The following is a 23,893-nucleotide window of genomic DNA, read 5'->3' on the forward strand; positions in this document are numbered from 1 at the left end:
ATCCTGGTTATTGGCGCCCTAAAAATAGGACGTTTTGAAAATACTAATTAAATTCTAATAAAATACAATAGTATTGTATGGAAAGAAATGCACTGTAGCATTGCCATCTAGGGCCTACAAGTTATTCAGTGGGCTGTTTCTCCACCTAGTGGTGAATCTTCATCACTACAGATGTGCGTAATGAGCAGAAAGCGCAGCAGCATCCAAAATGGTATTTCCATTGCTTCTATAAATTATGTAATGTTGCTAGGTCGCAAATGTTACTGTGCAGCTAAACTAACGAAGAAGGCGTAAAATAAACTCCTGAAACTAGATCCCCTACATACTAAAAACTGTTGGGGGAGGTTCTCTTCTGAACAGTTCAACCAATCCAGTAAATGTGGAAGAGGAGTTAATATGGAGTCTCGCCTGTACGGTCTGTTGTTTCTGTCCAAAGCAGAAGTTGCGTCACAGGCCATCTTTCCATTTCCCCTGAAAACTGGAACATCCGGTTGTTGGGGACTCGACAAGGCTACTGTGCAGCTAGCCTAGGTTTTATTTATTTATTTTAACAAATTAGATCAGCTCTGAGAAAGATAGTCAAAAAAACAATTAGTGGAAAAAAATATCAGAATTGGGGCTGCCTGTGTAAACGCAGCCTAAGTCTAGTTGAGGTCAAGACCTATTGCTTCACTATTGTCCACTTTCACTTCAGATTCTTCATAGAAAATACCAGTAAGCACTATTGCAACAGTTTTTGTTGATGGGGTTTTGAACAATGTTAAATTAATATTTATTCTACATTGTGCCAGCAGCATACCACCCTGCATCCCACTGCCAGCTTGCCTCTGAAGCTAACCAGGGTTGGTCCTGGATGGGAGATGTAGTCCCCTGTACCTCAGTTGGTAGAGCATGGCGCTTGCAACGCCAGGGTTGTGGGTTCGTTTCCCACGGGGGCCAGTATGAAAAATGTATGCACTAACTGTAAAACGCTCTGGATCAGATGCTGCTGGAAGTGGTGTTGGAAGGCCAGTAGGAAGCACCCTTTCCTCTGGTCAAAAAAATAATAAAAGAAGATGCCCCAGGGCAGTGATAGGGTCTTTCGGTTGGGACGTTAAAGAGGTGTCTTGACTCTGTGATCAGTTAAAGATCCCATGGCACTTACCATAGGGGTGTTAACCCCGGTTTCCTGACTAAATTCCCAATCTGGCCCTCTCAGCATCATGGCCACCTAATCATCCCCAGCTTCCAATTGGCTCATTCATCCCCTGTAACTATTCCCCAGGTCATTGTGGAGAATGTGTTCTTAGTTAACTTCCCTGGTCAAATAAAACAATTCTAAGGTGCTGCTTGTAGAGTTAACTTAAAACTATTAAGCACCTTAAATGTAATTATACAAGTAGGACTGATGCAAGGTTGTTGAACTCCCCAATTTAAATAAACCAAGCACCAACAGACAGAAAACCATGAGTGGTGGTGCCACTGAAAGTCAGTGTAAAGTGTTGAAATCAGGAAAAAGAGCTTCAGGTGCATTTTAATGCCAAGACATACACTGTGGCCAGTTTATTAGGTACCACCCCGTTCACGAAATTGGTTCGCTCCTACAGACAGTGAGTCACGTGGCTTGGTATATAAAGCAGGCAGACAGGCATCCACTTACTGTTCGATTTAACGTTAGAATGGGCTAAACGAGTGACCTAAGCAACTGAGCATGGTATGATCCGGTGCCAGGCCTCCTGGGCTTTTCACCCATGACAACGTCTAGGGTTTACCGAACATGGTGTGACAAACAAAAAACATCCAGTCTTGTGGGAGAAAACAGCTTGTTGATGAGAGGTCGAAGGAGAACGGCAAGAATCGTGCAAGCTAACAGGCGGGCCACAAACAGACAAATAACGGCACAGTACAACAGTGGTGTGTAGCACGGTATCTCGGAATGCACAACTCAGCGGTCTTTGTCACGGATGGGCTATTGCTGCAGATGACCACACCAGGTTCCACTCCTATCAGCTAAAAACAAAAAGAAGCAGCTCCAATGGGCACGCGATCACAAACACAGGACAACTGAGGAGTGGAAAAACATTGCCTGGTCAGACGAATCCCAGTTCCTGTGAGTCAGGATTAGGCGTAAGCAGCATGAGTCCATGGCGCCATCCTGCCTGGTGTCAACGGTACAGGCTGGTGGTGGTGGTGTAATGATGTGGGGAATGTTTTCCTTACACACGTTAGGTCCCTTGATACCAATTGAGCAACGTTTCCATGACCCAAAGAATTCAGGCTGTCCTGGAGGCAAAAGTGGGTCCGACCCGGTACTAGATGGGTGTACCTAATAAATTGGCATCAGTGTATATGTATATATTTTTGTAAAGTATAAAAACAATAATTCCTTAAATTCCTGCCCAATTAGTCACCTGAAAGGAGGATACCTAGTGCGTTGTACAATCACCCAGCGGTCCTATGTAGCTGACAGACAAAAAGTGAATACCTAGCTCGATATTTTCACAAATTACGTTTTTAATGATATACACAATAGAAAAAAATATATCGTAAACAATTCAGCACACTGTCAGAAATAAACAATGTCTCCATGAGAATGAACATTGACCCTAAGCTCTCCAAGCATTACAGCAGCCTGTATCTCATTTTCTACAAGGCTTCCTAGAAACTCACCCCATAACTTTTCACCCTACTGAATACATCCCTGTTGTTCCTGATGTCTGAAAGCAGGAAGTTGCCCCACTATGAATGATAGAGATTATATCACTGAGTCTACATAACAGCAGCATTATGGCAAGCACTCCTGTCTCTACCTTCTTTCTTATTTCTGAAAGTGCGGTCAGAAGATTTATGAGACTGATCGCGTGTCGCTGCCACACCATTACAGCTATGGTTTTTGTAGTGTCTTATGTCAGAAAAGCCCTTTCCACATCTCTTGCAATAGTAAGGCCTCACTCCAGTGTGGACTTGCATGTGGGCTTTGACATTGTTGGCTTGGCCGAAACCTCTCCCACAGACATCACATTTGAATGGCTTCTCTCCCGTGTGGACTCGCTCATGCCTTTTGAGATTGGTGCCGACTGAGAAAGTCTTGTCACAATAACTGCATTTGAAGGGCTTTTCACCTGTATGGGTACGCTCATGTCCTTCAAGGGCTTGCTTAAGAACAAATTTCTTTTCACAGTATTTACAAGCGTATGGCTTCACTCCACTGTGAAGTCTCATGTGATAGTCAAAAGTATTTTTATAGGCAAAGGTCTTTCCGCAAATGGAACAAGAGTATTGCTTTAGTCCTGTGTGAATTCGTTGATGGTTTTTCAGAGTTAGCATGGAGCTGAAGCCGTTCAAACATATGTTGCAACTGAATGGCTTTGTTGAGGTTCCTGGTCTCTCTCTCGTTCGCTCTTTTCTCTTTCGTTCTTTCTGCTTCTCTCCTTCAGCTGTGTGCCATTTTAGATGGTGTCGTCTCATTAGAAAATTGTACATAAAAGTCTTCCCACATAGGTCACACATAAATGGTTTGGTTGCCCCATGACGGTGCATGTGAGCTTTTAAGAGGGTGGACTGAAGGTAGCTTGTTCCACACACTTTACATTTGTACGGTCTCTCGCCTGTGTGAAGCACTTGGTGTCTCACAAGGTTTCCTTTATGGCCGAAAGCAGCTCCACATGTCTCACATGTAAATGGTTTCTGCCCTGTATGAATTACCTTGTGTCTTTCAAGGCTGGATTTAGTCATAAAGCTTTTACCACACTCTGAGCATGAATGTGGACGTTCACCTGTATGTGTTCGCATATGATAACTCAGGCCACCACTCTGTGTGTAACTCTTCCCACATACAGCACAGCTGTATGGTTTTTCACCGGTGTGGATTCTCTCGTGCTCGATAAGCAGTTTCTTTGCTGTGAAACCCTTTCCACAAGTCAGGCACTTGAACGGTCTCTCCACTGCATGAACAAGCTGATGTCGTTTCAGATCTTTCTTGGTAGAGAATGTATTTTCACAGACTTTGCAACTGAACGTTTTTTCTCTGTGACGCAACATGTGATGTTCGAGCTGCTTAGACATTCTGAATATTTTGCCACATTGACCACAAGCGAATGGCCTCTCTCCTGTGTGAATTAGCTTGTGACGTACCAGCAAGCGGTTCCGGCTGAAGGCCTTGTCACAAACATCACACTTGAAGGGTCTTGTGTGAGTTAGCGTGTGAGCTTCCAGTGACCCTTCCATGCTGAAGGTCTTTTCACAAACATCACACTTGAAGGGTCTTGTGTGAGTTAGCTTGTGTTGTACCAGCCGTTTGTTCCGGCTGAAGGTCTTCTCACAAATATCACACTTGAAGCGTTTGGTTTCTTTGGATCGTGTCCCTCTAGTAGTATTGCCGTTTTTCTGGCTTTCATGGCCGTCTCTCTCGTTGCCCTCTGGCAGAGCAGCTCTCATATGCTCAACGTTGGATTCGGTGTCTCTTGGGGAGGGGTCTGTATTCAGTCCATCTGTGTCTCCCAGAGAGGAGTCATTCTCCAATGAAGACGTCTCTGTGGGTTTACTGCAAACCTTTGCAGGACCTAAAGATAAAAGGAATATGAGTATATACACACAAAACTATAAATTAAGCAGGTTTTACACATTTGAGGATTATACCAAACTAATTTCATTAATAAAAAATACGTTGTCTTGTATTAATTCATTTCAGTTTTAAATCATGAAAATCAAGTTCACTGTATGAATGATTCAATTTGTCCATTACATTCAAAATATTGAATTCAAATACAGTTTCTGTTGGCACTGAAATCGCTCCATACTGAACGCCCCATTGAGCCGGAGCCTATATATGTCCTGTTTCTGTTGCATTAGGCATCTTGATGTACAAATAGACCAGCTGGAAAGGACACTAGTCTAATTTAGTTAGTAAAATACATTTACCAATATATATGGTGGTCCGTGCAATCCAGTTCCTTGGGACGTCCCTACCCCAATGAAGTTGACATTTTAAATGGTTAGGATTCCGGATTGCACTGACCCAACCCTAATGGCAATTTAAATAATTTTTTTTACATGAGCGTTAAAATAAGCATACTTTTACCAGGCTGTGTATTGTTTTGAAACAACTGGGTCATCTGCTCGACCTTGGTCTTCAGTTTCACGTTCTCATTTAGTAAACTCGAGGAAGCCACTAGGAATAGTTGGCAGATTTTACGAATAGCCTCCTCCATCATCAGATTCATAATTGTGCAAAGCTGTGTAGAGAAATTGAAAAATGTTACCTTAATAGCTAGCTAGCTATATGCTGCTACAGCAAAGAGGACGTGAGACCAATAAAGTTAGCAAACTAGTTAACGTTAGTAGCTAGCTAGCTAATGTTAGCCAGCTAGAGAAGCAAATTACAGGACGCTAGCTAACTTAGCTAGCTAATTTAGGCATAGTTACATCATGTGCTTAAAAACCGACGTTAGGTAAACTAGCTAGCAACTAGACAGCGTAACGTAGTTTACCAGTATCTTGACGTAACTTTAGCTCACCTCTCTCTCCGGATTGCTAACGTTAGCGTAAGAGTTTGGCCAAAGTTTGTTAATTTCTGTAATTGCCGCCTCGACGAAAACGGCCATAATCGATGTTGTTTCTGACTGGTACATGTTGTAAAATGTAGCCATTTTGCCCTCAGACTAATTTGCATAGAATAACAACCAAGCTAACTATGTAGCTAGCATCTGCCAGCAATGGGACGCTAGTCGTCAGAGATACTAAAATGGTCTTGACTCCGTCTAACAATGGAAGCAGTTGTCCCAAACGTGGGAAGGCAGGGTTTTGGCTAGAAGGGATACAGTTTTTGTCAAAATTGACTTTTCGTAGCAAATTAGGAGAACGTACGCAGCAGATTAGAATAATTAACGTAACAGGTTAGGATATTATTAGGTTAAAGTTAGGAAAAGAGTTAGGGTTAGCTAAAATGCAACAAAAAAATGACAAACTGTATACCGAAGATTTTTTATAACTAACCCAAGATAGACCACAGGCGGTTGTTTCCAACGCCTACTCTGAAGTGCCCGTGTGCACTAACTCAATTCGCCCTTCCACTCCTTCTAAACAACGCATTTAAAATAAAATTAACTTTGACAAAGTCTACAAAAAAACCTAGTCCACGCTGTCCGTAACAGATTCTAGTTTGGGAAACAGAAAACTATGGAGATCAAATGTTTCATCGATGAGAAAATTAGCAGAATGTCGCCCCAAATCCATCTTCTCCCATTCCCGGCCACTGGGCTTCCTTTCACCACCCTATTTGGTGGTGAGTGGAAACGCCAACCGGATGCTTCACATTTATACATCCGGTAAAATATCTGTCTCATATCTGTGTATACCTTCTAGACATGACCGGAAGGCAGGCAGTCTTCGGTTGTCACTAGTTACCACAGCCACAAAGTCAAAATAGGCTATATCGTAAAAATGTATGAAAACAAAATACAGCTTTTTGGTCTTAATTTAGGATTTGCAGTGTGGTTACGGTTAGCCTTAAACTCGTATTTTAAGAAGAGACATTGTAGAAAAAAAAGCGAGTTTATAACTTTGTGGCTGTGGTCTTCTTTTCGTTCTTCTTCTATGGTATTATGGCGGTCTGCAAACATACGTTAGAGGTGCATGCTGTCATCTATTGCACGGGCTGTTCTGGAGTGTGAATTCATGATACTTTCTGACAGAAAAAGGACAGGGGAAAAGGAAGAAGAACTGCCCTACCAACTACTTCCCTACCAACTAAGTGTTTCTAAACCCAGAGGCGACACATTGCAGGACTTCTGGGAACATTTGCGAAACAGACAAAGCCGACCAGGCCGGGGTTTGAGAAGTAAATGAGATAAATGAAAAAATATTCCTTAGTTGTTAAATGTTAAACTTCTTAAGACAATTATATTTGTGTGTCTAACTTTCTCACTCATTATTCACGATTCATTCAGCATTATCTGTACTGATGGTTGCATCCACATTCATGTAGCAGTGTTTAGAAGTATATTATATTCTTATTTACAATAAAAGTGACTACAAAATGACACAATACATTTACATTTACATTTTAGTCATTTAGCAGACGCTCTTATCCAGAGCGACTTACAGTTAGTGAGTGCATACATTATTTTTTCATACTGGCCCCCCGTGGGAATCGAACCCACAACCCTGGCATTGCAAACGCCATGCTCTACCAACTGAGCTACATCCCTGCCGGCCATTCCCTCCCATACCCTGGACGACGCTGGGGCAATTGTGCGCCGCTCCATGGGTCTCCCTTACCATTCATTTCTATTGGGCACAAAATAATCTGAAACACAACCAAAACAAAGAGCAAATGCATCCAAAAAATGTGTAGAATCACAAGTGTAGTCATTGCTTGCTATGAACATGGGACCAAATATTTAACTTTGTACTACTTTAATAACAGTGGCAGTCGGTGCAGTTTAAAATGAGGGAAGATTATTGATTTTTTTATGAGCATGGCCTTATTTCTATGACTGCATACTGGATGACTGTCATTCATATTCCAGTCACCCAGCTAAATGTAACATTGATAGGTTTAGGCTACTACATGATACTCAAATGTTCCCTCATTACGTTTCTACAACCTAGCCTATGTAGGAAAGTTTACAACGTAGAGAATTTTCAGTAATCAAGGTGACAGACAGGGACACAAAAACCGCCTTGCACACTCTTGCCTGCGTCTAGCTGATCTAGGAAGTGATCATTAGTCCAACAGCTGCAAATGTGAATTTATATTGGACAAATTCAGGTATTTTTATCCCCCTTTCATTCCGTTTGCTTCAGTTTAAGAAACGTTTTTCAACAGAATCGGCGGAATGAATACACCCCTGATCACACGCAAACACAGTTCACGTTCATAGCAGCCACATAAAAACAGCATGATCACTTCGCTCGTTGTATATATAATTACTTCTCGCAACTATCTACTCGCTCTCCTCCTCTCACCTTTTCCCTTCGCTTGTAGACATCAGTGCACAACATATTAGCTGTCTGTGACCAGGCAAAAAAATACTTTCCAAGCCAAACCTTCATATCATGACCGCTATACAGTGCATTCGTAAAGTATTCAGATCCCTTCACTTTTTCCATATTTTGTTACATTATAGCCTTATTCTAAAATGTATTAAATAATTGTTTTCCCCTCATCAATATACACACACAATACCCCATAATGACAAAGCAAAAACAGTTTTTCTTTGGCAAATGTATTAAAAATTAAAACCAGAAATACCGATTTACATAAGTATTCAGACCCTTTGCTATGAGACTCGAAATTGAGCTCAGGTGCATCCTTGAGATGTTTCTACAACTTGGAGTCCACCTGTGGTACATTCAATTGATTGGTCATGATTTGGAAAGGCACACACCTGTGCACCAGTTGACAGTGCATATCAGAGCAAAAATCAAGATTATCTGGTCTGATGAAACCAAGATTGAACTCTTTGGCCTGAATGCCAAGCGTCACGTCTGGAGGAAACCTGGTACCATCCCTACGGTGAAGCATGGTGGGTGGCAGCATCATGCTGTGGGGATGTTTTTCAGCGGCATGGACTTGGAGACTAGTCAGGATCGAGGGAAAGATGAACGGAGCAAAGTACAGAGAGCTCCTTGATGAAAACCTGCTCCAGAGCGCTCAGACTGGGGCAAAGGTTCACCTTCCAACAGGACAACGACCCTAAGCACACAGCCAAGACAACGCAGGAGTGGCTTCGGGACAAGTCTCAATGTCCTTAAGTGGCCCAGCCAGAGCCCGGACTTGAACCCAATCGAACATCTCTGGAGAGACCTGAAAATAGCTGTGCAGCGACGCTCCCCATCCAACCTGACAGAGCTTGAGAGGATCTGCAGAGACAAATACAGGTGTGCCAAGCTTCTAGCGTTATACCCAAGAAGACTTGAGGCTGTAATCGCTGCCAAAGGTGCTTCAACAAAGTACTGAGGTCTGAATACTTGTGTAAAAAAACATTTATAAAAACCTGTTTTTGCTTTGTCATTATGGGGAATTGTGTGTAGATTTATGAAAAAAATAAGACAAAATTAATCAATTTTAGAATAACGTAACAAAATGTGGAAAGGGGTCTGAATACATTCCGAATGCACTGTAACTGCTACACACAGCCTACTAGAATTAACGTGTTCGTAAACCCGCTAGCTACAATCATGCAGTACAGTGTAGAGTCAGAAAGCAGTTACACCGGTGGCCCCAGTGGCAATCAATTAATACAACCAAAAGCTTACCTTGACTTGGAAGAGTTCCAGTGTTGGATAGCCATAGCCAGCTAGCTAACACACCATCCCTCTCTGTTTGAGCATGCTAAACTAGCTAGCTGCATTCACTAGCTAAGAGAAAGTGCTCCTTAATTTAGGAAGAAATGAATTTGTTCAAAACTGTTCAACTATTGTCTTTCTCTCCCTTAGAGTCAACTACTCACCACATTTTATGCACTGCAGTGCTAGCTAGCTGTAGCTTATGCTTTCAGTACTAGATTCATTCTCTGATCATTTGATTGGGTGGACAACATGTCAGTTAATGCTGCAAGAGCTCTGATAGGTTAGAGGACGTCCTCCGGAAGTTGTCATAATTACTGTGTAAGTCTATGGAAGGGGGTGAGAACCATGAGCCTCCTATGTTTTGTATTGAAGTCGATGTAACCAGAGGAGGACAGAAACTAGCTGTCCTCCCAGCTACACCATGGTGCTTACCTACAGAGTGCTGCTGAGGCTGCTGTAGACCTTCGTTGCAAAACATCGTGTTTTGATAAATTATTTGGTAACGTGAATATATCTAAAATGGTTAACAATTTTTCACAATTTCTATTAAATTCACTGAGGATGGTCCTCCCCTTCCTCCTATGTGGAGCCTCCACTGTTTAATACACATAAGTGAATTTGTTCCAATACTTTTGCTCCCCTAAAATGGTGGGACTATGTACAAAAGGTGCTGTAATTTCTAAACGTTTCACCCGATATGGATGAAAATACCCTCAAATTAAAGCTCATGGTCCCAATAATTACGGCGGACACGGTAAACCTTTTTTTTTCTTTTCACATGGAGATATGGGAAGCTAAAAAGGCTAGCTGCCTTGCTATGTTTTGAGCCAGGCTAAAGCCAGCTAGCCCAGCTGCCAGCTAGCTACTACTACATTTTTATATTTACATTTTAGTCACTTAGCAGACGCTCTTATCCAGAGCGACTTACAGTAGTGAATGCATACATTTTCATACTTTTTTTTGTACTGGTCCCCCGTGGGAGTTGAACCCACAACCCTGGCGTTGCAAGCGCCATGCTCTACCAACTGAGCCACACGGGACAGGGGAAGCAAGGGTAGGTGAAGGCGACCCTTCCTCTTCCTTGTTCTCACAGAATGAAAATACAAAAATAAAACTTTGCTATCGCCCCCTTGTGAATGGGAGTGGGACCAGTGAGGATAGCATGTTATCAAAAGGTGTCCGCTACTCCAAAAATTCCACTCTCACACGTGCACGCATGCATGTAGATCAACGGCGTGAAGCTTGTAGTAACCTTAACCCTATATCCATTAAAAACTCACCACTGTTCCACTACTTTGGCCCTATCTGATCCTACACTTGGCTGGCAGGCTGGGAGGACGGGACAATATCATTCAGGTGCAGACTTAGTGAATTTTTGGAGGCCCCAGGCAGAGGCCAGTCTGAGGGTTTTATTTATTTATTTATTTATTTTATTTTACCTTTATTTAACCAGGTATGCCAGTTGAGAACAAGTTCTCATTTACAACTGCGACCTGGCCAAGATAAAGCAAAGCAGTGTGATAAAAACAACAAACACAGAGTTACATATGGAATAAACAAAACGTACAGTCAATAACACAATAGAAAATCTATATACAGTTTGTGCAAATGTAGTAAGTTATGGAGGTAAGGCAATAAATAGGCCATAGTGCAAAATAATTACAATTTAGTATTAACACTGGAGTGATAGATGTGCAAAAGATGATCTGCAAATAGAGATACTGGGGTGCAAATTAGCAAAATAAATAATGTAAATAACAATATGTGGATGAGGTAGTTGGGTGGGCTAATTACAGATGGGCTGTGTACAGGTGCAGTGATTGGTAAGCTGCTCTGACAACTGATGCTTAAAGTTAGTGAGGGAGATAAGTGTCTCCAGCTTCAGAGATTTTTGCAGTTCATTCCAGTCATTTTCAGCAGAGAACTGGAAGGAATGGCGGCCAAAGGAGGTGTTGGCTTTGGGGATGACCAGTGAGATATACCTGCTGGAACGCATACTACGGGTGGGTGTTGCTATGGTGACCAATGACCTAAGATAAGGCGGGGATTTGCCTAGCAGTGATTTATAGATGACCTGGAGCCAGTGGGTTTGGCGACAAATATGTAGTGAGGGCCAGCCAACAAGAGCGTACAGGTCACAATGGTGGATAGTATATGGGGCTTTGGTGACAGAACAGATGGCACTGTGAGAGACTACATCCAATTTGCGGAGTAGAGTGTTGGAAGCTATTTTGCAAATGACATCGCCGAAGTCAAGGATTGGTAGGATAGTCCGTTTTACGAGGACATGTTTAGCAGCATGAGTGAAGGAGGCTTTGTTGCGAAATAGGAAGCCGATTCTAGATTTAACTTTGGATTGGAGATGCTCAATGTGAGTCTGGAAGGAGAGTTTACGGTCTAACCAGACACCTAGGTATTTGTAGTTGTCCACATATTCTAAGTCAGACCTGCCGAGAGTAGTGATTCTAGTCGGCTGGGCGGGTGCAAGCAGCGTTCGATTGAAGAGCATGCATTTAGTTTTACTACCATTTAAGAGCAGTTGGAGGCTACAGAAGGAGTGCTGTATGGCATTGAAGCTCGTTTGGAGGTTTGTTAACACAGTGTACAATGAAGGGCCAGATGTATACAAAATGGTGTCGTCTGCGTAGAGGTGGATCTGAGAGTCACCAGCAGCAAGAGCAACATCATTGATATGCACAGAGAATAGAGTCGGCCCGAGAATTGAACCCTGTGGCACCCCCATAGAGACTGCCAGAGGTCCAGACAACAGGCCCTCTGATTTGACACATTGAACTCTATCTGAGAAGTAGTTGGTGAACCAGGCGAGGCAGTCATTTGAGAAACCAAGGCTATTTAGTCTGCCAATAAGAATGCGGTGGTTGACAGAGTCGAAAGCATTGGCCAGGTCAATGAAAACGGCTGCACAGTACTGTCTATTATCGATCGCGGTTATAATATCGTTTAGGACCTTGAGCGTGGCTGAAGTGCACCCATGACCAGCTCGGAAACCGGATTGCATAGCGGAGAAGGTACGGTGGGATTCGAAATGGTCGGTGATCTGTTTGTTGACTTGGCTTTCAAAAACTTTTTGAAAGGCAGGGCAGGATGGATATGGGTCTGTAACAGTTTGGATCTAGAGTGTCACTCCCTTTGAAGAGGGGGGATGACCGCGGCAGCTTTCCAATCTCTGGGGATCTCAGACGTTACGAAAGAGAGGTTGAACAGGCTAGTAATAGGGGTTGCAACAATTTCGGCGGCTAGTTTTAGAAAGAAAGGGTCCAGATTGTCTAGCCCAGAAGATTTGTAGGGGTCCAGATTTTGCAGCTCTTTCAGAACATCAGCTGTCTGGATTTGTGTGAAGGAGAAGCGGGGGGCATGGGCAAGTTGCAGCGGAGGGTGCAGAGCTGGTGGCCAGGGTAGTGGTAGCCAGGTGGAAAGCATGGCCAGCCGTAGCAAAATGCTTGTTGAAATTCTCGATTATTGTAGATTTATCGGTGGTGATAGTGTTTCCTAGCCTCAGTGCAGTGGGCAGCTGGGAGGAAGTGCTCTTATTTTCCATGGACTTTACAGTGTCCCAAAACTTTTTGGAGTTAGTGCTACAGGAAGCAAATTTCTGTTTGAAAAAGTTAGCCTTTGCTTTCCTAACTGCTTGTGTATATTGGTTCCTAACGTCCCTGAAAAGTTGCTTCCTGGCTGATGTTTTGGTCACTTTTGAATGCTGGCGGTGCTTTCACTCTAGTGGTAGCATGAGACGGAGTCTACAATCCACACAAGTGGCTCAGGTAGTGCAGCTCATCCAGGATGGCACATCAATGCGAGCTGTGGCAAGAAGGTTTGCTGTGTCTGTCAGCGTAGTGTCCAGAGCATGGAGGCGCTACCAGGAGACAGGCCAGTACATCAGGAGACGTGGAGGAGGCCGTAGGAGGGCAACAACCCAGCAGCAGGACTGCTACCTCCGCCTTTGTGCAAGGAGGAGGAGGAGGAGCACTGCCAGAGCCCTGCAAAATGACCTCCAGCAGGCCACAAATGTGCAAGTGTCTGCTCAAACGGTCAGAAACAGACTCCATGAGGGTGGTATGAGGGCCCAACGTCCACAGGTGGGGGTTGTGCTTACAGCCCAACACCGTGCAGGACGTTTGGCATTTGCCAGAGAACACCAAGATTGGCAAATTCGCCACTGGCGCCCTGTGCTCTTCACAGATGAAAGCAGGTTCACACTGAGCACATGTAACAGACGTGACAGTCTGGAGACGCAGTGGAGAACGTTCTGCTGCCTGCAACATCCTCCAGCATGACCGGTTTGGCGGTGGGTCAGTCATGGTGTGGGGTGGCATTTCTTTGGGGGGCCGCACAGCCCTCCATGTGCTCGCCAGAGGTAGCCTGACTGCCATTAGGTACCGAGATGAGATCCTCAGACCCCTTGTGAGACCATATGCTGGTGCGGTTGGCCCTGGGTTCCTCCTAATGCAAGACAATGCTAGACATCATGTGGCTGGAGTGTGTCAGCAGTTCCTGCAAGAGGAAGGCATTGATGCTATGGACTGGCCCGCCCGTTCCCCAGACCTGAATCCAATTGAGCACATCTGGGACATCATGTCTCGCTCCATCCACCAACGCCACGTTGCACCACAGACTGTCCAGGAGTTGGCGGATGCTTTAGTCCAGGTCTGGGAGGAGATCCCTCAGGAGACCATCCGCCACCTCATCAGGAGCATGCCCAGGCGTTGTAGGGAGGTCATACAGGCACGTGGAGGCCACACACACACACACACACACTACTGAGCCTCATTTTGACTTGTTTTAAGGACATTACATCAAAGTTGAATCAGCCTGTAGTGTGGTTTTCCACTTTAATTTTGAGGGTGACTCCAAATCCAGACCTCCATGGGTTGATACATTTGATTTCCATTGATAATTTTTGTGTGATTTTGTTGTCAGCATATTCAACTATGTAAAGAAAAAAGTATTTAATAAGATTATTTCATTCATTCAGATCTAGGATGTGTTATTTTAGTGTTCCCTTTATTTTTTTGAGCAGTGTATATGTAGCCCATGTATTTGATGCTGTCTGGCCAAAAAGACTGACATACCATACTCTTTTTGGCCAGATACATGTCCTTTGCCTCGACAACTATGGCAGTATTATCAGCAACACCTGTCTTTTTACTAAAGCAATGCATTAACTTAGGTAGCACCAAGGAAGGAACGAGAGGGCGAGTTATCAGCTAGGTAGGAGACTAGTTAGCTAGTTAAATTAGCTTGACTCTGGGGTTTCCAACTAGATAGCACAGCCACAAATCAAAATTGGCTATATCGTAAACATTAATGAAAACAAAATTGGTGTTAATGTAAGGTTAGGCATAAGGTTAGCACTGGGGTTAAGGTTAGGCATAAGGTTAGCACTGAGGTTAAGGTTAGGCATAATGTTAGCACTGGGGTTAAGGTTAGGCATAAGGTTAGCACTGGGGTTAAGGTTAGGCATAAGGTTAGCACTGGGGTTAAGGTTAGGTTTAAAATCACATTTTAAGAAGAGAAAGTGTAGAAAAAGGTGGAGGTTATGACTTTTTGACTGTAGTAACTAGTGACAACCGATTGACGGGGATTCCGACCAAAAAATGTCTTGGAGTCGGGTACTCCACACCAGCTGCCTTGTGCTTCTGGTACAGCTGCTCTGTCTGGAGGCAGTGCCCATCATTGTGGACAAGACCAAGGTGAACCAGCTGGAGGACAAAGCCTCAGAGCCGCCGCCAAGTGTGGACACTGGACTCCACTATGACCGTTATCTCAGGGAAGTCATAGATTTTCTGGAAAAAGACCAGCATTTCAGAGAGAAGCTCCATAACACAGATATGGAGGACATCAAGATGGGGAAGCTGGCCAAAGAGCTGGAATTTGTCAGCCACCATGTAAGGACACAACTGGACGAGCTAAAAAAGGCAGGAGGTTAGCCGGCTACGGACACTGATCAAAGCCAAGCAAGACATCGAAGGAGGGAACGATGTGGCAGTAGACCACCATGCTGAAACAGTTTGAGTACCTGAACCACATGAATCCTCACACCTTTGAAGTGGAGGATCTGGACAGACTCATCAAATCAGCCACAAACAAAATTTGGAGAACTATGACAAGGAGCACCATGAGGAGTTCAAGAAGTACGAGATGACAAAAGACCATGAGCGAATGGAACACCTCAAGACTCTAGATGATGAAGGGAGGAAGAAGGAGGAAGAACATTATGAGGAGATGAAGAAGAAACATGCAGACCATCCCAAAGTCAACCATCCAGGCAGCCAGAATCAGTTCAAATAGTTGTGGGAGAAAGCAGATGGTCTTGACCCTGAAGATTTTGACCCCAATACCTTTTTCAAGCTGCATGATTCCAATGGAGATGGCTTCTTCGATGAGCAGGAATTGGAGGCGTTGTTTATAAAGGAGCTGGAGAAGATCTATGATCCTACCAATGAAGAGGATGATATGGTGGAGATGGAGGAGGAGCGCCTGCGTATGAGAGAGCACGTCATGAACGAGGTGGACACCAACAAAGACAGACTGGTCTCCGTAGAAGAGTTCCTGATTGCCACAAAGAAAAATGAATTTCTGGAAACAGATAGTTGGGAGACCCTAGAGCAGAACCAGGCCTACACAGACAAGGGAGTTCAACCAGAAAGCATCAGAACTCCAGAAACAGAGGGATGAGTTGGAGAGGCAGCAGGAACAGCTCAACTCACAGAAAGTAGAGCTTCAGCAGGCAGTAGAACACATGGAACGGTTGAAAACCCAGAAAGTTGAGCCCCCTCCAGAGGTTCATGTAGAAGGGAATGCTATCCCAGAGCCACAAGGAGAGTACCATCCTTTGCCCCCAGGCCACCAAGATATGTCCCAAAACCACCCGGGTATGAAGCAAGACAACCCCCTCCAGAACCAAATACCCCACAACATCCAGGATTTGTCCCAACCACGTCTCCAGGATCTGCCACCAGGCCATCAGGTAGTGCCATAGGGCCAACATGACTTACCATAAGGCCCCCATCAGAACCAGTTCACTCAACCCCAGCTGCCAGATAAAACTCTATAGACAACACCGCTGGCTCCATGGCCCCCCACCCACAGCCCTTTACAGTACTTATATACCTCCAGTCCAGTGTGCAGAGATCCCGCCATATGGGCATGTGTGGCCCCTGTTATCCTGAAAGAGTTAACTGAAAACCAGCTGGAGAACACAGGAGGCGTTTACAGTATCCCTGCCCACTTGTGGATTTCAATTTGAGCCTTCAAGGCCTAGAAATATTTTACACATTTGCAGTCAGGGAATGTGTCATAGAGTGCGTATGCGGTATGTGTATGTGATGTATGGATTGATCATAGGCCTCCTGTAGCTCAGTTGGTAGAGCATTGCGCTTGCAACGCCAGGGTTGTGGGTTCGTTTCCCACGGGGGGCCAGTATGAAAAATGTATGCACTCACTCACTGTAAGTCGCTCTGTATAAGAGCGTCTGCTAAATGACTAAAATGTAAATGTAATTTCTGTTAAAATTAATTATTTATTTATTTTTCCTTTCTCTGCCCCGCACTTAAAGTGCCTCATTGCTGCAGCTTAATTTCAATTAAAGTCACGTTTGCAATCATATCGCATGAAACAATACACAGGAAATCTGTCAGGGTGGAATAGTCAATTATTATGAACCAGTCCGTGGGTGACTAATAATGACACTTGTTTCTACTATTATGAGAAAAACCTGGATTATATTAATATTGATATGACATACACTGAGTGTACAAAACAGTAAGAACACCTTCCTAATATTGAGTTATACCCTCCTTTTTGCCCTCAGAACAGCCTCAATTCGTCGGGGCATGAACTCTACAAGGTGTCGAAAGATGCTGGCCCATGTTGACTCCAATGCTTCCCACAGTTGTGTCAAGTTGGCTGGATGTCCTTGGGGTGGTGGACCATTCTTGATACACAAGGGGAAACTGTTGAGCATGAAAAACCCAGCACCGTTGCAGTTCTTGCATAATTAGCATAAAATAACTCACCAACAGTAACTCTTTAACCATACAAGCTAAAAGACACCAAACCAACTGTCATGTTCAGGCTATATTAACTTCAAATTCGTAACTTTTATCAACTATATACATTCTCATAAATTAGCATAATATAACCCACCAACAGTAACTCATGGACGGTTCAAGATAGACACCAAACCAACTTTTACATGTTTAGGCTATTCTATCCAAACAATCAGCCAAATCAATCAATACTTTTTTACATCTATCTACTTTTTCCAACTATAACCAGTCACCACCATTACTACTGCAGTCAGTACCACTACTATAACTTATTTCAAAACCATAAATACTTTAAAACAAGCTAGCAAGCACACCACATTTTCTTCAAGAAAAGTAATTTTCTAGTTGTAATAAGTGATGGGTAGGACTATTAGGCGTTGGCAACAGATCTTGATGAGGGTTATTTTAAGCGATGAGGACAGCAGTTTTAGCAACCCCTGGAGTTTTCTGTCTGTGGCAGGTATGTCCGATTTGGCCTGCTCAAAGTTGTCAAGCCTCTGACGGGCGGGCCTCTGCACACGCCTATAGTCAGGCGGTCTCATTCTGCTTATCGCTGCATTTACCTGGCTACCCAAACTCCTTGCTCTGGCAAAAACGCCAGTACATCCCTGACACTTTCTAGAACGCAAACACATTCGAACTGTTCTGATTGGTCCCAAAAACCGATGGGTTGGGCCAGAGCCTGAACACGTGGGTAAAGGGGAGTTTTGAAAATATGTAATTGGCTTTGATACTCTGATTGATTAGAGATGATCCAATTGCTGATTACTTTTGTTATATACACAACACTCCTCATTTTGACATCACCACAAACGACTTCATCGATGGCAATCTCAGACTGAAGTACAGAGCATTCGGAATGTATTCAGATCCCTTGACATTTTCAAAATTGTGTTACGTTACAGCCTTATTTTAAAATGGATTAAATTGTTTTTTCCCCCCTCATCAATCTACACACAACACCCAATAATGACAAAGCAAAAACAGTTTTAGAAATTTTAGAAAACTGAAATATCACATTTACATAAGTATTCAGACCCTTTACTCAGCACTTTGTTGAAGCACCTTTTACAGTGATTACAGCCTTGAGTCTTCTTGGGTATGACGCTACAAGCTTGGCACACCTGTATTTGGGGAGTTTCTCCGATATTTCTCTGCAGATCCTCTCAAGCTCTGTCAGGTTGGATGGGGAGTGTCGCTGCACAGCTATTTTCAGGTCTCTCCAGAGATGTTCGATCGGGTTCAATTCCGGGCTCTGGCTGGACCACTCAAGGACATTCAGAGACTTGTCCCGAAGCCACTCCAGCATTGTCTTGACTGTGTGCTTAGGGTCGTTATCCTGTTGGAAGGTGAACCTTCGCCCTAGTCTTAGGTCCTGAGCGCTCTGGGGCAGGTTTTCATCAAGGATCTCTGTACTGTCCTCCGTTCAGCTTTCCCTAAATCCTGACTAGTCTCCCAGTCCCTGCCGCTGAAAAACATCCCCACAGCATGATGCTGCCACCTCCATGCCTCACCGTAGAGATGGTGCCAAGTTTCCTCCAGATGTGATGCTTGGCATTCAGGCCAAACAGTTCAATCTTGGTTTCATCAGACCAGAGAATCTTGTTTCTCATGGTCTGAGAGTCTTTATGTGCCTTTTGGCAACCCCCAAGCGGGCTGTCATGTGCCTTTTACTGAGGAGTGGCTTCCGTCTGGGCACTCTACCATAAAGGCCTGATTGGTGGAGTGCTGCAGAGATGGTTGTCCTTCTGGAAGGTTCTCCCATCTCTACAGAGGAACTCTGACCAAGGCCCTTCTGCCCTGATTGCTCAGTTTGGCCAGGCGGCCAGCTCTAGGGAGTCTTGGTGGTTCCAAACTTATTCCATTTAAGAATGATGGAGGCCACTGTGTTCTTGGGGACCTTCAATGCTGCAGACGTTTTGTGGTAACCTCCCCCAGATCTGTGCATTGACACAATCCTGTCTCGGAGCAATACGGACAATTCCTTCGACCTCATGGCTTGGTTTTTGCTCTGATATGCACTGTCAACAGTGGGACCTTAAATAGACAGGTGTGTGCCTTTCCAAATCATGTCCAATCAATTGACTTTACCACAGGTGGACTCCAATCAAGTCCTACAAATATCAAGGATGATCAATGGAAACAGGATGCACCCAAGCACAATTTCGAGTTTCAAAGCAAAGGGTCTGAATACTTATGTATATGTTTTTATGTATATGTTTTTTTATTGTTAATACATTTGCAAAAATGTCTAAAAACCTATTTTCGCTTTGTCATTATGGGGTATTGTGTGTAAATTCAGGAGGACCTTTTTTTATTTAATCAATTTTAGAAAAAGGCTGTAACGTAACAGAATGTGGAAAAAGTCAAAAGTTGTCTGAATACTTTCCGAATGCACTGTATGTAGCGAACACAGAGCAGCGGAATAATTTAGTTTGAGTTGTCAGGCAACCGCTGTGGACAGATTTTGACGGGATTGGACCCTCTCGCATAGCCTCGGTTTCCACCAGATAAAACAGCCACAAAGTCAAAATTGGCAAGGTCTATATCGTTTTAAAAAATCATAAAAAAACAACAAATTCCTTTTTGTTCTTAATAAAAGGTCAGGGTTAGGGTTAACAGTGTGATACGAGGACACGAAGGACCGGACCTTGGTTTATAAAATAAAAATAACACACACACACACACACACACACACACACAGTGGAAAGTTTGGACACACCTACTCATTCAAGGGTTTTTCTTTATTTTTACTATTTTTTACATTGTAGAATAATAGTGAAGACATCAAAACTATGAAATAACACAAATGGAATCATGTAGTAAACAAAAAGTGTTAAACAAATCAAAATATATTTGAGATTCTTCAAATAGCCACCCTTTGCCTTGATGACAGCTTTGCACACTAGGCATTCTCTCAACCAGCTTCATGAGGTAGTCACCTGGAATGCATTTCAATGAACAGGTGTGCCTTCTTAAAAGTTAATTTGTGGAATTGCTTTCCTTCTTAGGGGGGGTATACAGAAGATGGTATTTTACCAAATAGGGCTAAGTCAATATTATTGCAAGAACAGCTCAAATAAGCAAAGAGAAATGACAGCCCATCATTACTTTCAAGAACTTTGAAAGTTTCTTAAAGTGCAGTCGCAAAAACCATTAAGCGCTATGATGAAACAGGCGCTCATGAGGACCGCCACGGGAATGGAAGACCCAGAGTTACCTCTGCTGCAGACGATAAGTTCATTAGAGTTACCAGCCTCAGAAATTGCAGCCCAAATAAATGCTTCACAGAGTTCAAGTCACAGACACATCTCAACATCAATTGTTCAGAGGGGACTATGTGAATCAGGCCTTCATGGTCGAATTGCTGCAAAGAAACCACTACTAAAGGACACCAATTAGAAGAAGAGACTTGCTTGGGCCAAGAAACACGAGCAATTGACATTAGACCGGTGGAAATTTGTCCTTTGGTCTGGAGTCCAAATTGGAGATTTTTGGTTCCAACCGCCGTGTCTTTGTAAGACGTGGTGTGGGTGAACGGATGATCTCTGCATGTGTAGTTCCCACCATAAAGCATGCAGGAGGAGGTGTTATGGTGTGGGGATGCTTTGCTGGTGACACTGTAGGTGATTTATTTAGAATTAAAAAGGCACACTTAACCAGCATGGCTACCACAGCATTCTGCAGCGATACGCCATCCCATCTAGTTTGCGCTTAGTGGGACTATCATTTGTTTTTCAACAGGACAATGACCCAACACACCTCCAGGCTGTGTAAGGGCTATTTTACCAAGAAGGAGAGTGATGGGGTGCTGCATCAGATGACCTGGCCTCCACAATCCCCCGACTTCAATCCAATTGAGATGGTTTGGGATGAGTCGGACAGCAGAGTGAAGGAAAAGCAGTCAACAAGTGCTCAGCATTTGTGGGAACTCCTTCAAGACTGTTGGAAAAGCATTCCAGGTGAAGCTGGTTTAGAGAATGCCAAGCGTGTGCAAAGCTGTCATAAAGGCAAAGGGTGGCTATTTGAAGAATCTCAAATATAAAATATATTTTGATTTGTTTAACACTTTTTTGGTTACTACATGATTCCGTGTTATTTCATAGTTTTGATGTCTTTAAAAATAAAGAAAAGCACTTGAATGAGTAGGTGTGTCCAAACTTGACTGGTACTGTACATACATACATACAGTTGAAATCGGAAGTTTACATACACTTAGGTTGGAGTCATTAAAACTTGTTTTTCAACCACTCCACAAATTTCTTGTTAACAAACTATAGTTTTGGCAAGTCGGTTAGGACATCTACTTTGTGCATGACACAAGTAATTTTTCCAACAATTGTTCACAGACAGATTATTTCACTTATAATTCACTGTACCACAATTCCGGTGGGTCAGAAGTTTACATACACTAAGCTGACTGTGCCTTTAAACAGCTTGGAAAATTCCAGAAAATTATGTCATGGCTTTAGAAGCTTCTGATAGGCTAATTGACATCATTTGAGTCAATTGGATGTGTACCTGTGGATGTATTTCAAGGCCTACATTCAAACTCAGTGCCTCTTTGCTTGACATCATGGGGAAATCAAAAGACATCAGCCAAGACCTAAGACAAAAAAAAAATTTGTAGACCTCCACAAGTCTGGTTCATCCTTGGGAGCAATTTCCAAACGCCTGAAGGTACATTTACATTTTAGTAATTTAGCCGACCACGTTCATCTGTACAAACAATAGTACGCAAGTATAAACACCATGGGACCATGCAGCCGTCATACCGCTCAGGAAGGAGACGCGTCTGTCTCCTAGAGATGAACGTACTTTGGTGCGAAAAGTGCAAATCAATCCCAGAACAACAGCTAAGGACCTTGTGAAGATGCTGGAGGAAACAGGTACAAAAGTATCTATATCCACAGTAAAACAAGTCCTATATCGACATAACCTGAAATGCCGTTCAACAAGGAAGAAGCCACTGCTCCAAAACCGCCATAAAAAATGAGTCTTCCAAATGGACAATGACCCCAAGCATACTTCCAAAGTTGTGGCAAAATGGCTTAAGGGCAACAAAGTCAAGTTATTGGAGTCGCCATCACAAAGCCCTGACTTCAAGCCTATAGAACATTTGTGGGCAGAACTGAAAAAGCATGTGCGAGCAAGGAGGCCTACAAACCTGTCTCAGTTACACCAGCTCTGTCCGGAGGAATGGGCCATAATTCACCCAACTTATTGTGGGAAGCTTGTGGAAGGCTACCCAAAACATTTGACCCAAGTTAAACAATTTAAAGGCAACGCTACCAAATACTAATTGTGTGTATACAAAATTCTGACCCACTGGGAATGCGATGAAAGAAATAAAAGCTGAAATAAATCATTCTCTCTACTATTATTCTGACATTTCACATTCTTAAAATAAAGTGGTGATCGTAACTGACCTAAGACAGGGAATTTTTAAAAGGATAAAATGTCAGGAATTGTGAAAAACTGAGTTTAAATGTATTTGGCTAAGGTGTATGTAAACCTCCGACTTCAACTGTACATACACACAGTGCATTCGTAAAGTATTCAGACCCCTTCCCTTTTTCCACATCTTGTTACGTGACAGACTTATTCTAAAATTGATTAAATAAATAAAAATGTCAATCTACACACAATACCCCATAATGACAAAGCGAAAACAGGTTTTTAGAAATTGTTGCAAATTTATTACAAATAAAAAACAGAATTATCTTATTTACATAAGTATTCAGATCCTTTGCTATGAGACTCACATTTGAGCTCAGGTGCATCCTGTTTCCATTGATCATCCTTGAGACGTTTCTACAACTTGATTGGAGTCCACTTGTGGTGAATTCAATTGATTGGACATGATTTGGAAAGGCACACACCCGTCTATGCAAGGTCCCACAGTTGACAGAGCATATCAGAGCAATAAACCAAGCCATGAGTTCGAAGGATTTGTCCGTAGAGCTCCGAGACAGGATTGTGTAGAGGCACAGATCTGGGGAATGGTACCAAACAATGTCTGCAGTATTGAAGGTCCCCAAGAACACAGTGGCCTCCTTCATTCTTAAATGGAAGAAGTTTGGAACCACCAAGACTCGTCCTAGAGCTTGCCGCCCGGCCAAACTGAGCAATGGGGGAGAAGGGCCTTGGTAAGGGAGGTGACCAAGAACCTGATGATAACTCTGACAGAGCCTCTGAGTTCCTCTTTGAGATGGGAGAACCTTCCAGAAGGACAACCATCTCTGCAGCAGTCCATCAATCAGACTGGGGCGAAGGTTCACCTTCCAACAGGACAACGACCCTAAGCACACAGCCAAGTCAATGCAGTAGTGGCTTCTGGACAAGTCTTTGAATGTCCTTGAGTGGCCCAGCCAGAGTCTGGACTGGAGAGACCTGAAAATACCTGTGCAGCGACGCTCCCCATCCAAGGTGACAGAGATTGAGAGGATCTGCAGAGAAGAATGGGAGAAACTCCCCAAACACAGGTGTGCCAAGCTTGTAGCATCATACCCAAGAAGACTCGAGGATGTAATCACTGCCAAAGGTGCTTC

At 43.4% G+C, this 23,893-nt stretch overlaps 1 protein-coding gene and 1 pseudogene across 4 annotated transcripts; one reads left to right on the top strand and one right to left on the bottom strand.

Moving 5' to 3' along the window:
- Window positions 1-2,473: 2,473 nt before the first annotated feature.
- On the bottom strand, window positions 2,474-6,263 carry LOC121582017 (zinc finger protein OZF-like). 4 transcript variants are annotated; one of them, XM_041897515.2, is made up of 4 exons: window positions 5,496-5,945; window positions 5,054-5,213; window positions 4,900-4,943; window positions 2,474-4,541 (listed from the first exon to the last, which is right to left on the bottom strand). In XM_041897515.2, the coding sequence occupies exon 4, from the start codon at window positions 4,414-4,416 to the stop codon at window positions 2,749-2,751; it is 1,668 nt and encodes a 555-aa protein (XP_041753449.2). In that variant the 5' UTR covers window positions 4,417-4,541; window positions 4,900-4,943; window positions 5,054-5,213; window positions 5,496-5,945; the 3' UTR covers window positions 2,474-2,748. The 4 variants fall into 4 exon arrangements, with proteins under 4 accessions (XP_041753449.2, XP_041753448.2, XP_041753447.2 ...); XM_041897514.2 differs by lacking the exons at window positions 4,900-4,943; window positions 5,496-5,945 and adding an exon at window positions 5,974-6,263; XM_041897513.2 differs by lacking the exon at window positions 4,900-4,943 and having other exon boundaries at window positions 5,060-5,213; window positions 5,496-5,946.
- An 8,134-nt stretch (window positions 6,264-14,397) lies between these two features.
- Window positions 14,398-16,621, top strand: LOC121582020 (annotated as a pseudogene).
- The last annotated feature ends 7,272 nt before the right edge of the window (window positions 16,622-23,893 follow it).

The sequence above is a fragment of the Coregonus clupeaformis genome, chromosome 15, assembly GCF_020615455.1.
Source record: "Coregonus clupeaformis isolate EN_2021a chromosome 15, ASM2061545v1, whole genome shotgun sequence".
Taxonomy (NCBI): Eukaryota; Metazoa; Chordata; class Actinopteri; order Salmoniformes; family Salmonidae; genus Coregonus; species Coregonus clupeaformis.

Coding starts and splice junctions, on each gene's coding strand:
- LOC121582017 (XM_041897512.2), bottom strand. CDS start 5,627: ATGGCTACATTTTACAACATGTACCAGTCAGAAACAACATCGATTATG. Junction 5,214..5,495: donor TTAGCAATCCGGAGAGAGAG/GTGAGCTAAAGT, acceptor TTCTCTACACAG/CTTTGCACAATTATGAATCT. Junction 4,542..5,053: donor CAATACACAGCCTGGTAAAA/GTATGCTTATTT, acceptor TTTTATCTTTAG/GTCCTGCAAAGGTTTGCAGT.